At 34.9% G+C, this 15,020-nt stretch overlaps 1 protein-coding gene across 1 annotated transcript; it reads left to right on the forward strand.

Moving 5' to 3' along the window:
• Positions 1-8,886: 8,886 nt before the first annotated feature.
• Positions 8,887-14,049, forward strand: LOC145767186 (uncharacterized). Its single transcript, XM_082578960.1, has 10 exons — positions 8,887-9,024; positions 9,185-9,299; positions 9,560-9,743; positions 9,900-10,069; positions 10,470-10,862; positions 11,084-11,206; positions 11,380-11,475; positions 11,856-12,101; positions 12,245-12,494; positions 13,127-14,049. Exons 1-10 carry the CDS (start codon positions 8,924-8,926, stop codon positions 13,414-13,416), a joined length of 1,968 nt encoding a protein of 655 aa, XP_082435086.1. The 5' UTR covers positions 8,887-8,923; the 3' UTR covers positions 13,417-14,049.
• Positions 14,050-15,020: the final 971 nt, after the last annotated feature.

A 15,020-nucleotide genomic window follows, 5' to 3' on the forward strand; every position in this document is an offset into this window, starting at 1 on the left:
AAATTGTTTAGTCCGACATCATACATAGTCCAAAAAGAAGGGAAGTTATCTTCAAAAGCCAATTTATTCCCGAGGATTTTCTTACGTCGCGCCATGCTTTGGCAAAAAGGAATGCAGCCAGTGCCTTTGAGAGGAAAATTTGGGTCCGGTACTCACAAGATCCTCTCGTCCCAAACCAAGACGCTTCTTCAAGTTCTCGGGCCCTTTAAATCATTCCGGGCCCGAATAGTACCCCCTAGGCCAAGACCACCCTTTCAACGTTACTAGATGCAGCTGAAAACCCCCCGTTGGTTAAAAGGGGGAATATAGAGAGTATTTTATAGTAGTTTTATGTCACAAGTTGGGTAGCCTACGCAAACAGATTTAAGCTTTTATCTCTTCAAATCACATGTTTCGGTAAATTCACTCGTGATAACGTTTTTCTCAGGAAGCTAAATTTGTTTTTGTGGTTATATTGGAGTTTTAAAAAATTTTAGTCGTTCTCTTAATATCGAAAATAAATCATAAATATAGATGATTATTATGTCCAAGCTATGACGTTTCGAGAAGTGATGTGTCTTAGTAAAAGGTATCTAAATCTAAACCCTGCAGATAACACTGGCAATCTACCCATAAACTTCATCCTAGACAGCAAAATCCATCATTTATACAGTGATTCAACATCTTCAGATGTTAAATCAATGTAAAAGTAACAAATTTTGTTGTCCGGGATCAACATTAATTTTTATGATATACTTTAACTAAATTGTCCACATTTTCTTCTGAGTAATGATGACAGTACAGCTTTTCATGCCACCACAGAGATTATTATTTGCAAAAGTCCCTTTTCAAAAACGTTGGAGGCAGATATGCGATAAAAATGTAATATTTACGTCAGTTTAACATGAAAAAACGTTTGGTCATGCCAAATTAATCAGCGATATAGTTTCAAATGTGACTATTCGATTTGTTTTGGTTTGTCAAGAAGATTTCTGACTAACTACGTCATCGTAAATAAACTTACCATTTTTTTTCTGGTGGTTAAGTGTTTGGAAAAGTAATACAGACAGCAAAATCCATTATTTTTAAATTGATTTGACATTTGCAGAAGTCAGCCGTCCGCTGACGTTGAATCAATGTAAAAATGACGAATTTTGCTGTTGGATAACAAGGAGACAAGGAAGGACCCAGTTTTCGAAACCTCCTTGCAGAGAAAGCGGCTTTGTCTTTGGTAGGACACTTAATGGCATTCCTAAAGGTGGACAAGAAGATTGGCTTCCTTGCCATTCCTCCAGTCAACCAATTCATTTAAAGACCAACTAGTCATGTGCCTGAGTGCAAAAACAGCATAAAAAGCATAGATTAATCCAGAAAACAAACTGATTTCTTTTTATATGGATACAAGAATTGCAGACGTCGAATAGAAAACGTGTCGATTTTTGTGTATATAAATTTTTAGAAGTTATTCTTAGACCAACTTTTTCCTGAAATCAATGCATTTATGGATCAATCCCTTTTTCACAGATCCCAAGAGGTCCATGCAGTAGCGTAAAGGATGCAGAGAGTAATTTTAGACACGCTCCAAGATGCTTTTAAGGGTCGTAACCCAAAGAGACCGTTCTGTTTTTCATGGTGATTTTGTACCACGTCCATTCCATTTTGAAGACACGCCTGATGTTAAAAAATGGTTTCTTTTTTCCATCATTTTACCACTATTTTCCCTTTTTAATTTTTTTAAGTATTTTTTTATCGGTGTCTTGTTTTAGAGGCCCGGAAGTGACATTGATGCAAGCCCAATGTCCAAATTAACCTTTCTAAACCCTGGAGGTATGGGAGTTGAGAGCCACTGGCCTAGAACTCTAGTCTAGATATCAAAATTGTTTTCTGAAAACTAGTTCTGTAATTCCGTCGTCAGATGCTTAATTTGATAGAGCTTTAAGTAGCTCTAGAATTTTATCAACAAATTTAAAAATTCTTATTCAAATAGATTCTATTTGAATAAGGACTTTCTGTTGATCCCCCTTTTAAGGTGAAACAGGCTTTTGGAAAGTAGTAACTATATGTTTAATGTAAGTTGCTCTACTTGGCTTTTTGCTTGGTAAAGAGCACTTTTTTGTAGTATTACTGGTATTGTTCAGTTACTTTAGTATAAACATATAAATATATCGTTATAAGTATGAGCTTATATGGTTGTATAAACAACATAATATAACATTACGTTTCCCAACAGTTTTAGATATAATATGACTTCTTTATTATTTATGACATTTATTTTTAGGTAATAAACTTTTGTATTGTAATTATCAATAAATATAGAACAAGAAAATGCAATTCATGTTTACAATACATTTGAATAATTATCATTCTCGGTTTTAGTTGTAAATATTTTAAGTATAACACCCCGCAATTGCGCACATGTGCTTAATTTAATGCTTATTGATGTAATAATTTTCTTCAAAAACGAGTGACAAGAATATTTTTCGTTTATTTTTATTTAAATTCTCATGCGAATGCTGTCAAACTTAAGCTGTAGGGTTTTACTGCAAATAGAGCACGTTTTAAAATTACGGAAATAAAACACACAAAACTGGTAGAGCCGCCTAAAACTGTTATCCGGAAATTCGTCATCGACTTAGCCAACTGCTCACAATTGTGACGTGGTGCATTTCCGGTCTGCAGCAGAGTCAGCACGTTCTGAGCGCAAAATCGCGTGACGTCACAAAGAAACAAACAAAACGCTCATGGTTTTTATGACGTAAATTTCTGTCTGACCAGAGCGAACAGGCTAAAAATAATAAAAACATTGCGGATTGCATAGATCTAAAATAACCTGTTCATTTTTTTTCTTTCCGTTTTGGGCGTGGGTCTCCGTACCGGAAATCATGTTTTGTTTCCTTACGTGATAAATTTAGAAAAGGGAAACATTTTGTCAGAAACGTATACAAATGTTATGGGAAAGTCTTGAGAACCGCAAATAGAAAGAACTTATTATGATGCTTGCATGCTGCTTTTCCGATTATGAGAGCGCTTGTATATGGTCATTTTTGATGTAACGTGTTTCTAATTTTATATCCGTGTTTATTTCAATTAAAAGAAATAACCGAACTTTAGATTTTGGAAGTAGACGATTAATAATAAAACTGTCTGTTAAAAAAATATTTGTTTTGTTTCTACGAGGGATGCCATCATGAGGAAAATGACGTCATTAAGAAGTCTAATATGATGACCTCAAAATATATTTGTAACCTGGTCAATAAGAAATGGGAATATTTGGTTTCGTTGTTCTGTTGTTTATATTTGTGTGTTGTTTCGACATCTTTCGGATTGCATAGCCTTCATGTACTACAGAGTGCAAGTGAAAAAGTTTGTATGTTAGTGCCACAGACCACTGTACTCTATAGTGGTCTGTGATTAGTGCTTTGTTTTGTTGTGGTTTTTACGAATCCAGATGGTGTTTTTTAGTTTGAACTTGGTAAATGTCTTTGTCTACACTGTTGTGTTTATGCATGTTGATAAGTTGTTTTCTGCTTTTAAGATATCACAAGGTACCTCGAAATATGAGTGATGCTGTCGTTCAATCTAGATCTGGTATTTACTGGTGTTCATTTTTTTCAAAATATTACTTTTAAGTTAACCCTTAAATTTGAGGCGATATTAAGTCAAACAAATTATTATCCATCTACATTAAATACACTGCCATATTTATGAATATTTTTGCAAAGTAAAAAAAACTATCATTTGCCATAATTAATGGCAAATGATAGTTTTACAAAGTATTTGGGTAAATGACATTGTCTGGGCTATTTGGATTGCGTTGGTTGATGTTAAAGAGTTTGAATATCTCTGAATATTTTTCCAAAGTAAAAAAAAAGCTATGATTTGCCATAATAGGTTACTTTTACAAAGTATTTGGGTAAATAACATTGTTTGAGCTATTTGGATTGCGTTGATTGATGTTAAAGAGTTTGCACGGCAATCGAAAGGGCGCCGGTTCGACACCGCTCAAGAGCATGCGGCTGTGTCTTTGGCAGGACACTCAAAGGCATGTCTGAAGGTGGTCACAAATATTGGCTTCCTTACTTTCCCGTCCACTTAATCTAAATTTTCAACCGAACGGTTTTAAGCTTGGATGACACAAACACTCAAACCATTACAACATCACAAACTAAAACATTACCAACTAAAACAAAGCCAAAAACAGAGCACAATTCAATCGTTTTAGGAACAGCATTGTGCCCATTAACATGAAGCTAAGCAATCACATCTAAAGGATAGATTTTCGATAACAAGTAAGAAAAGTTAATAGATTTGTTCCATTAATTCATATACCAATTGAACTGCACATCGAAGCTATGGAAACCTGTAGGCAGGCTGTTAAGACTGCCCTGCTGGACCAAGTGTGACTACAAACGTCATTATGTGCCAACGTCAATCATGTGTATGGCAAAGCAAAGTTTTTATACCTTCTAGGTCATAGTTTGTTTGTTACATTGAGTTTTATATCGTACCACACATACAATATAACACGTCTTTTGCTAAATCGCTTATGAATTTCTTTATAGCGTGTGAATCAAACAACTGGGGTTACTACTCGTCAACGTTTTGCTTCTAACTTTTGCCTACATGTAACACCATGATTTGTACAAGCTGCATAACTCTTGGCACCGATATCGCATCACGATCTCCAGGCACTGTAAAAGCTAAATATTTCACGTTGCGGTCTAAATATATATGCAGACTTACTTATAAAGCGACTCAGTTCGATATCACGAATCATATGCCCACAATGCAGGCCTAGTTTATTAGGCGCAGCAGCGAAAGAGTTGTGTAGAAGTCAGTGCGATATTTACAACGTAACAGGAAGCTAAAGAATGGAACGGAAGTTTGGAAAAACTTTCTTGAAACGTTTCAAAGCAAAGAAGAAAAAAAAAAAAAACAACAACAAAAGTAACCAGAATTAGAAACCTTAACTTAATCTATCTCCCAGTAAATTGAATTCTCTGCAATACGACTAACAATTGCCTAATAAAGATTTAGAACGAAATAGGTTTCCGTTTTTGTAAAAGCTCCTTCAGGTTAAACAATAGCAATAGTTTTAGCTTGAATTTGGTGATTAGTGAGAAAAAACAAGGTAGGCTTCCCTTGAACAAATGATTTAGTATTTCATTTTTTCTTGGCAATCTTTATTGTCGGCTATAATTCTTGTAACTTTCTATAGTAGCAGGAATAATTGTTTATATATCACAAATTGTCATTTCATTTGGTTTGTAGCACTGAAGATAAAAACAATATTTTTGAAATGTAGCCTACAGAAATTAAGTTTTTGATATTTTTTGGGGTTTTGTGATTTTCACTCAAATATATAATAAATCTTTTTGTCAGTTAAATTTCCCAATCCAAGTTAACTCCATTTTTTTCAATTGATTAAACTTTATATTTTAATTTTTCTAAAGTTGCCAAGATTTTGTTTCTACAATGCACCCCAATATCTCCTTTTTCAGAAAAAAATATTTTTTTTTGTTTGTTTCTATGCATTTACTTTCTCAGAATGTATGGGCGTGTTAAAAATCGTGCAGCTTATGTCAAAAAGTTAAACTTAACTTTCACCAGTTATTGTAGGACAGGGTTTGCCCTCTCCCTAATATTTCGAATCGTGGCTTCAATCTTTTGCTTCGCGTGACTACAAACTAAGCGACTGGTGACTTGATGTTGGCGTTTGTGAGAATTAAGTTTGATAGAATCTCAATTAAAATCTTAATCAGATTAAGGCAAATTCCGCTTCCCTTTCATTTTCGCCTGTTTCGGTAAAGCTTTTACGTAAAACAAGACCACATTTTAGTTTTAGGCCTACTCTCACTGTTGGCCTTAAAGTGCACTTTACATGTTTCACAGCCATTTGAAAGTTGTAGATAGAAAGTTAGGATCAAAATTTTAAAACTTTTCATACTTATCAATACTGGTTTGGGAAGACTTCTTTGACCCTAATCTTAAATTTTAGAAAATTTAGAAAGAAGAGACTTTAGTTTAGAAGATCGTAAAAGGAACTTTGTGTTTTTATTTTGCTGCGTAAAAAAAAGTGTGCGGGCAGACATTTCAACTTTCAAAGCATGGGCAATCTTTATTGTCATAAACCGTCTCGCATTAATCACTAACGACATAAACATTGTATACGTCACGTTATTTTGGGCGTTCATTTTGGAAGTTCCGTTTGATAAACGTTATAATGCAATAAACATAACGTATATTATGACTGGTTTTCATCACAGTGAAATTTTAACGTGTTAGTATCCGTTATCCGCTTACTGAGGCTTTTATTTTAAGGGGTGCTTCTTGTGAGTCAACCCATGATCTGGTCTGCATCAATAAAGTTTAAATGAGAGTTTGTTTTTTAAAGTGACAGGGTCGTGAACAATTTAATCCGAGCTTAGTGCAAAACAACACGTGAAACATATTTCATAACTTAAACCTGATTAGATTGGTGCATGGCTACCTAAAGATACGGCCTGATTTGTCTCATTTTGCAGAAATTTCCAAATTTTGCCAACTTTGGGCGAATGTTTAAATAAATATTTCTAAAAATTATATTTCTTCACCTTCTTTACTGCTTTCCCCAGATGACACAATAGGTGTTAACATCATCAGATGTTGAAAAACAAAGACAATTTGATTTTGAAGATTTTAGTCAGACTGTTAATTTTTCAATAATAATCTGATTGAGCGTTTTTCAATTTACTTTTTCTCGTTTGCTGCTGCTTCCCCAAGGCAACAAAAAGCTTTTATATCATTAAGAGACAGCAAAATGTAAAAAAAAATCTCAGAAAATGTCAGTCAAACACTAGCGGTAGCGGTAATCAAAATAATACAGGATTGGTGTCATTTTATTACAGAAATCTTTCATGCTTTCTCGCTGGCTGAAATTTTTAAAAATAGAAATAATAGTCGCAGACGACATATTTATCTGTTAACCTCAGCATTTGGATCAATGGAATTATCTTTAATTGTTCATGGTTTTTTAAATTTTGTTGTCACCATTACAAGCTAAATGGTGTTTCGAAACTATTGCGAATTAATTGAAGTGTTTTATGGCTAATTTTTCGGTTTAGAAACTCGTTTGGAATTAATGCGACTTGAAAATTGTAACTCTGCGATCACAATGTGACGAAATTAGAAGCAATTTCTAAGATTTCACGAAAACGTGTAACAATTCGAATCTCCAGTCTCAGTCACGACTTTTCGCTTTTGCAACTCTTTTCAATCGAGCTTTCATCACAATGACCAATCTTTGATGCCTTTTTCTTTTTCCTACTACTCTTTCACTCAACCAAAGCTCAGCCGATCGCTCAAATCAATTCTCTTTGACACATAATGCGCAGAAGACGTATTGGCAAGTGACATGAAATATATGCAGTATGTATAGGAAAAGGACAGACAAAAGTTTGTTGACTATTATTTTTATTTTACAATGGTGACCTACAGTTGTTTCAGAAGCAGGATGCTTGAGTATTTTTAACCGTACAATCGATTAGCAGTTTTCGTTTTTTTGATGATTTAAAAACGTTACTCGATATCAGATTTGCGTGCAACTGCAAAGAATTAGTACAAGAAAAATTGCGATGACTTTTCTATGCAATCTGCAATTTAATGCTTGAAAGGAAATTGTAGTTTGTCTTACAACATAGCGCGCAATGTTTTCAATATGTTTTACAAGTTATGTCCAAATGGTTAGCGGATGGTAGTGCTCAATAACAGTTTTTGACATATTAGAAAGACTGATCTGCTATTCAATGCAAGGATCTGTCGGTTATTCGATTTATTGCTCAAACAATTGACATGAGGATGTGGTTTGTGTTCTGATGAGAAGGCCATGAATCAAGAAAGGTGTTTATCATTCAAACTTGAATACAATCAGAAGCTCCAATCAAATATTAAGGTTATAGAGAAATTAAATTCAGATTGTATGTCGTATGTGTTCTTAGTAAAACATGGCCGCGTTCCTTTGAAATCGAGGAAACTTCAATGGGTCCACCATTGGCTTACATAATACTGAACGAACAAAGGCATGCAAGGAAAAATGTCATTTCTTTTTTCATGGAAACTCGGTCTATATAAGACAGTTGCAAGACATACAGCCAGTTCAACTGAGGCAAGACAATCAAACAGCACAGATCTAGCACCTTACTGTTAAATGATATGATCTTTTTTTGTTTCGGTTTAAAAGCTTCATAAAAACACGCTAGATATTTTAACCGGAAAAAGATTAAGTAAATTTGAAATTGAATCTGTCTCTGTATAGTTTCCTTCTGCACGAGCTTATGTCTTTATGAGGGGCGATTAGCGGTTTAGAACTTAAAATATTTTCGTTTTTGACTTCAGGTAAATATAAAAGCAGTGTTGGCAATGAGGTAGTTGTGTAGAACATAAAAAAGTTATTTTAGAAATTAGGGAGCCTGTGAAATTCTTGTCAGATTTACAGTATTGTGTTTAGAGTGTAAGCAAGCTTTACCGGATATTTCTACCTTGTAGCCAAGTGGTCACATTCTTAAATTGAAATTGCTATATTTATTTTCCAAGAAAATGGCAGAAGCTTTCCTGTCGTAACCAGCGTTAATATCTACAATTAATGTCACGCCCAAGTTAATTGAAAATTTTAAAGTCAAATATAGGCAGGGTTATGGCAGATTTTTCAAACCTTATATCTACATCACCAAGCATATAAAACCAATTAAATATTGCCGTCATACAATGGCCTGACTGCTGATATTAAAAGTATGTTGCATATTCTGTTATAATTGCAGCAAAAACTTTATTTCATGTAAGTCTAAGATAACTTTTAATAGTTTGTGAGGAAAAAATAAAACTTTTATTTCTTTTTGCGACATCTAACAACATACGATTTCCACAGAGCTGTTGTTTTAAATGAGAAATAAATATATTAAACTTCATAATGGAAAATTCAAGCGAAGACACAAATTCAGTTGAACAAGAAAACTTTGCTCCTGAATATCGAGACAGACTCAGAACTTGGCTCATCAAGATGATTAACAGGTACCTTAAACATGTCTAGTCATGGTTGTTTTAAAACGTGACAATGCAGATTTTTTTATTATCATGTTTGAAGTTTTAAAACTATGTGCTAAGATTCGTTTTTGATGATCACTTTTGATTTAAAATTTGTTTATAAACATCTTCCTCATGTTTATTAAAGTGGGAAAATTCCTGGATTATTTTGGGAAAATGATGAAAAGACTATTTTCCGGATGCCTTGGAAACATGCTGGAAGACAGGATTACAATTTGGAAGAAGACTCATTAATTTTTATGGTAGGAACTTGCTTTAAATGAGCACTAAAGAAATGTATGTCTCATTACAATAACCAAAATAGTTGCAAATTGCCCAAATTGAGATTTTGTTCATTGAAACGCTTCATTTTCATAATCAAAAATAGAGTTTTATTATTACTCATTGCTTTTATTATTATTATTTTTCATTTTATATTTTGTTTGGTTTTTCAACTTTTACTTATTTGTTACAAAAAATACCTTAAGTTAAAAATATGTTAAATATTTTTATTCTTCTAAAGGCATGGGCCAAGCACAGTGGGAGATACAGACAAGGAATTGACAAGCCAGAACCAATCGTTTGGAAGACCAGGCTGCGATGCGCTCTCAACAAGATGCCAGATATCAGAGAACTCCCCGACCGAAGCCGGCTCGACATCAGCGAACCATACAGAGTTTACCATCTGCTGCCTCCAGTGCATAAAGGTAAATCGGGCTTTCTTTTTGAAGACGATTTTTAAATGCTCAAATCCAAATAATAAAAACTGCCCCAATAATAACAAATAACTTAACTTTTTTCTTAATAGCAAAAAAAATAACCCTGTAGTCTATTTGTTTTTAAACAAACTTTTAACTTTCTAGCTTCCCAAATACGGCGGCGACTTTACAAACGAAGCCAAAGCCAAGACACAGACCATGCGAGGTCTTATTCTGACCAATCACAGCACTTGTCACTTTTAAACTCAACCAACCGTGACGCTGATACGTGGCAAGAAAGTTCTACTGGTCCCAAAAGAAGCAATTCCATGGAGGTAGGCTAATTCATGAATTTTTATGGATACAGGGGTAACAAAAGCTACTGTTCTTCAAAAAGTAGCTTTTTAAACTATAGCTTTGTTTGCTTGGCCTTGGACGTGTGACAATTAGCTAGTCATTCCAATTCCTTGGCCTTTAAATATCGCATTAAGAAATACTGCGTTAAAAATATTTGAAAGACCGATTTGCTTTTCCATTAATTTTGGTTTTATTGTATTTTTTGTTTAATTTGAACTTTGATACTCAAAGTTTACAGCAATTAACTGCAATTTAGTATGAAAATAATATTTAAAAGCGTTTATCCGTATAAGAGCAGTGATAGTTTAATACTCTGTATTTATTTAAATGTTTTTGATATTTTTATTTTTTCTCATTCTTTACCTTTATATTTTGCAGACTGCGCAGTCAAACGTGTCGCCTCAGACATCTCCCACTATTTCAACAGCCTCCCCAGCGTACTGGTTTGCCCCTTCAGTTAACATTCCTTTGAAGAGCACAGCTGCTCTTCCTGCTGGTCTTCCAATGCCACAAACCACCCCTTTCTCTTTGGATGCAATCAATCCCTTGTGGAAGCAGTTAGCTCAGACACGGTACCCTTTAGTGCCTTCTTTGCAAGCCCCTTTTGCGCCCCTATCTACATCCTCAATGACCTCTATTTTTCCCAACACTTCAGCCAATTTCGTTGCCTTGAAGCAATTTGGTTTAACCTCACCCCCATTAGTGGCCGATCAGGCCAAATTCACGGAGACTGCCATCACATCCGAGCATCAATATCGAGACCGGTTGGAGGTAAGTCGCATCAGCGTTATGTGGAGTTTGCATTTAATTAAAGTAAAAAAATGTAACTTTTAATGAAGCACACCATTTATTGATGAAGTTAAAAGCTATCTTTGCTTCAGTTTTTTGTCTGAAGTTTTGCTGAGAAATGAAAGACAATTAATAGTTTCACCACTTTTCAACTGCAGCATCTTTCTTGTAAAATGTTAAAAAAAAATTATTTATGTTTTTAGGCTTTGGCAAGAAAGATGACTGAAACCAGCAAGTATAATTTCTCTGATGAAAAGGCCTTGTGTCAGCGCTTAGCAAACATGGAAAAAATATCCTCTCAAGAATACACTCACATCCGAAGAAATGTAAGTTTCCATTTTGGTTACTAGTGTTCAGTTAAATTCAAGTCTAACAGTATTTCTTTGGATAAAATATAAATTATTATCTTACCCTTGCCTCTGTTTAATTTGGATTACAGCAATTTTGAAATTAAATTGTTGTTTGGTCAAAAGTTTGACAGTTTTCATTTACGTTTCAGTCTGCTGAACTGCAGCACAAAATGACAGAAAGCGACGCCAAAATCCGAAGCACCCAGCCTTTCATTGGCAGCAGCGCAGCAGACTACCTGTCAAAGGTAAGTTTTCCTTCTCATGAGATAATTTTAAATAGAAAGTCTGTTTTACATTAATTCTATCGAAAAAAAAGACCTTACAACCCATACAACGCAGTCGTAAACTGTACGTCATTGCACATTGATTTGCAGAGGTTGAATTAATGTAAAAATGAACATTTAGCAGCTGAAGGAAAGCTAGGATTGTAAAAAGATAATGGTAAAGCCTACCGATTAATTAGTTATTCTGATTGACCATTTGAAAACACAATACATAAAAAAGTAATAGGTTTGTCTGGTTTTGCATTTTGGATGGCCTCATAGCATATTTAGGTTGCAGCCAGTCGATACAAAATGTTGTTAAATCACGAATGTTAATCTAACTTATAACTTTTTTATTGTAGTTAAATCCTTTTGGGATCCAATTTTACGAATTTCAAAAGAAGATTGAAAACTTAGAGAAACATCTCGAAGAGTCCAGAACTGCGCATGCGCAAGAAAGAGAAGCTCGGCAAAAAATTGAAGCAGAATGCCAGAAAATCAAAATTATCTTGCAGCATTCTGAAGCTGATCTTCAAGATCGAGAAGTTTTTTGTCAACCTCAAGAAAATCTTCTTTGGAGAAAATTCAACAATGTTCACAATGAGAAGGTAAAGATGTCGATGTATGTTTGTAAAGTTGTTTGTTACGTGCTGAAAACATCACTTTTTTTAACTAATTTGATTGAGTAGGATTTATGATCCGTTAGCGCTAGTTAGTTGACATCATATTAAATTGTCTGTTTTTTTGTTAGGTATTAAAAAACGACAAATCTCAAGTGCTGGAAGTAAGGGAAGATCTTAGAAGTCGGAGAGGATCGGAGAAGAACACGAACAGTAGCGGACTACTACGCGTCCCCTCATACGACCCTTTCACACCACCTAGCGCTTTTGTATCCATGCGAAAGTCATCAGTTCAAATCCCAGACGAGGTGGTTGTCAAACGAGAAAAAAGAAGTGAAACGTTCCATCGAAAACGTTCTTCTTTGCCTCTAGATTTAACAGGTAAGCAGAAATATCTTATTTGAAATTTTTTAAAGATTTTAGTACAGTAAATAAAAAAAAGGTTTCCTTTTTGCTTATTGACCAGAATAGAATAACTAAAAGCATTTTTTGAAGTTTTGAATTGATCATTTTTGGATTAATTCTACCCGTGGCTTCAAGTTATTACCCACAACTAGCTGAAAACTACATATTTTGGCTTTCGAGATTTTCTACAAAATGGCGACGAACATTGAAATGAGGCAGCGATAATTTAAACTTATCTTGCAACGTGGTAGTTATTCACTCAGTTGAATGCTAATAAGCAAACGCTTAAGGACAAATGAGAAATAGTCACAAAGGTTAAGCAGATACATGATTTCATCTTCGTATAAACAATTCAAATAAATTTTTATCTACAACAACAATTGCTTGAGGTTATTCAGAAACGGCTATATATTTGAATGCAAGAATTGTTCGAATTAGGCTACGTATCGTAAACATGCTTTGAAGCAACACAAAATTGCTTGGTCGCGTTTTTTTTTTTTGTCTAAATTAAGTTTTTCAGAGAAGTTATTGATCTCGAACTTTTCCATTACCTGCTATTGAAGAGAATAATGAAAACAAAACTTTAATTATCTTATTTACCATTTCAGTATATTCCCCGCCAAAGCTGCAACGTCTCTCCGCTGACGATGACAGTGACGTTCCTTCTTTGCCGCCACATTGCGCGAGCTCCAGCTTCGTGAGGTCATCATCGCCGAACCTGACGTCATGCGACGAAAAGCGCGTCATCGCGTCTCCGCACTCAGCATCCAGTGAGTCTTCCGGCTCTTCGTCTCCTCAGAACAGCGGCGATTTTCAAAGAAGATCTGTGTCTCCTCCGCAGAGGACGAGCTCTCTCCTGCAGTCTCACCAGCATCAGGGTACCATCAAAGTCACGTGACTAAGCCAAAATGGTTTTGAGAACTGATCGTCAACTCATCCAGCATTGAGAACGTGCAAAAATTTTTAGTCTCAAATTTTTATCTTGTTACTTTTCGCGAAACACCATTTAAACCTGAACTTCAGTGCCTTGTTTTATTTTGCAAACAATAACAAACGACCCGATGCTTTTGCTAAAAACGACACTAAACAATGGTGAAAACTGCGCATTTGTTCATGTTCTGTTCTTGTTTGTTGGTGCAATTGTTAGCGTTGTTTTGATGTTTAATATTTTTTCGTTTGCTTTTTGTTCCAAATGTACATGCTTGACTTTACTAACTTTAAAATTCACTGCGTTTTTTTTGAAATATTAAATTTGAGGATGTTTGAACAAGTTGAAGTCACTTATGATTGTTTTGTTATAACGAAAAAAAAAAAAGAAAACGCATGCCGTTTTGGCAAAACAAACATAATTGTCTATAGTTACAATGATCCTAATTCTTACTTGCAATCGCTAAGAAAAAGTTAACAGAGCCGTTGCACTACATTTTCCTGGAAGTATTTGAAGTGCTTTGTCGTGGTGGATTGAGTCGTATTGTTGTTTTGCTTTGTGGGAAAACGCATAGATCAATTGTAAAGTAGCAAATAAAAATAAATCCACAATTTTGCTTCTGGGATTGTATTAAGCTGATCACGGTCTATTTAGCCTGTAAGTAGAAAAAAGGTTTGAAATCAATTTTGTTAGCAGAAGGAGGACTGCCGGCAAACCGCTCTATGTCAGAGGCACTTTCGTAAAGTTCATTTTGTGTTAAAACTTTAAAAAATGACCAAAAACCAATCAGTGCACCTCTTTATTGTCTTTTCGACCACAGCACCAGCCAAATATCGTTTCCAGCAAGAAACGAGTTACAATATTGTATGCACATCACATAGGCCTACTTAGTATGCCTACTAACTCTGACTTTAAAACCGATTAAATAGTTTGTGAAAATTATGATCTTTCACAATGCAGCAGATAATAATAATGTTATAGTTTTATCTATTGTCGCTCAACAACAGCTAAGGTTCTTTGGCGACAGGGTTCATTTTTAATTTTATATCCGATCTTACGATGTCATAACATTTTTACCCAACTTATTCTCACTGTGTTATGCAAGAGAGAACACAATCAGTACCGTTTTTAAAGTTTTCGGTTTGACCCGACCTGGAATCGATCTCAGATCCACCAGAGCCGAAGGCGAAACTACTCGGCCACTGAGCTGGCACTGCAGTAGATCGAGGACAAGATGAACAAATAGATGTTCAGCAGTTATTGTGATGTTTTTTTTATTTAAAATTTGTGGATGAGAAACTCTGAGTCCAGCGACTGATTTGTTATGTCTTCAGGCAACCGCTACTCACTAATTGAAACGTAACAATAACAACCAAGTCGATCGCCGCCTTGTCAAGTCCGCCGAGTGCACAAAACTCTTTTACATTGATTTAAGTTATGCAAACGTTGAATCAATGTAAGAAAGGGCAAAATTTGCCAGCTAAGTTGATTTGGTTCTTCAATTTTAACAGCAAGACAATATCACTTACTGCTGAACACCGGACAATGCTAGTACCCTCTCAAACAGCAAAATC

This window comes from Aplidium turbinatum, chromosome 3, assembly GCF_918807975.1.
Source record: "Aplidium turbinatum chromosome 3, kaAplTurb1.1, whole genome shotgun sequence".
In the NCBI taxonomy this organism is placed as follows: domain Eukaryota; kingdom Metazoa; phylum Chordata; class Ascidiacea; order Aplousobranchia; family Polyclinidae; genus Aplidium; species Aplidium turbinatum.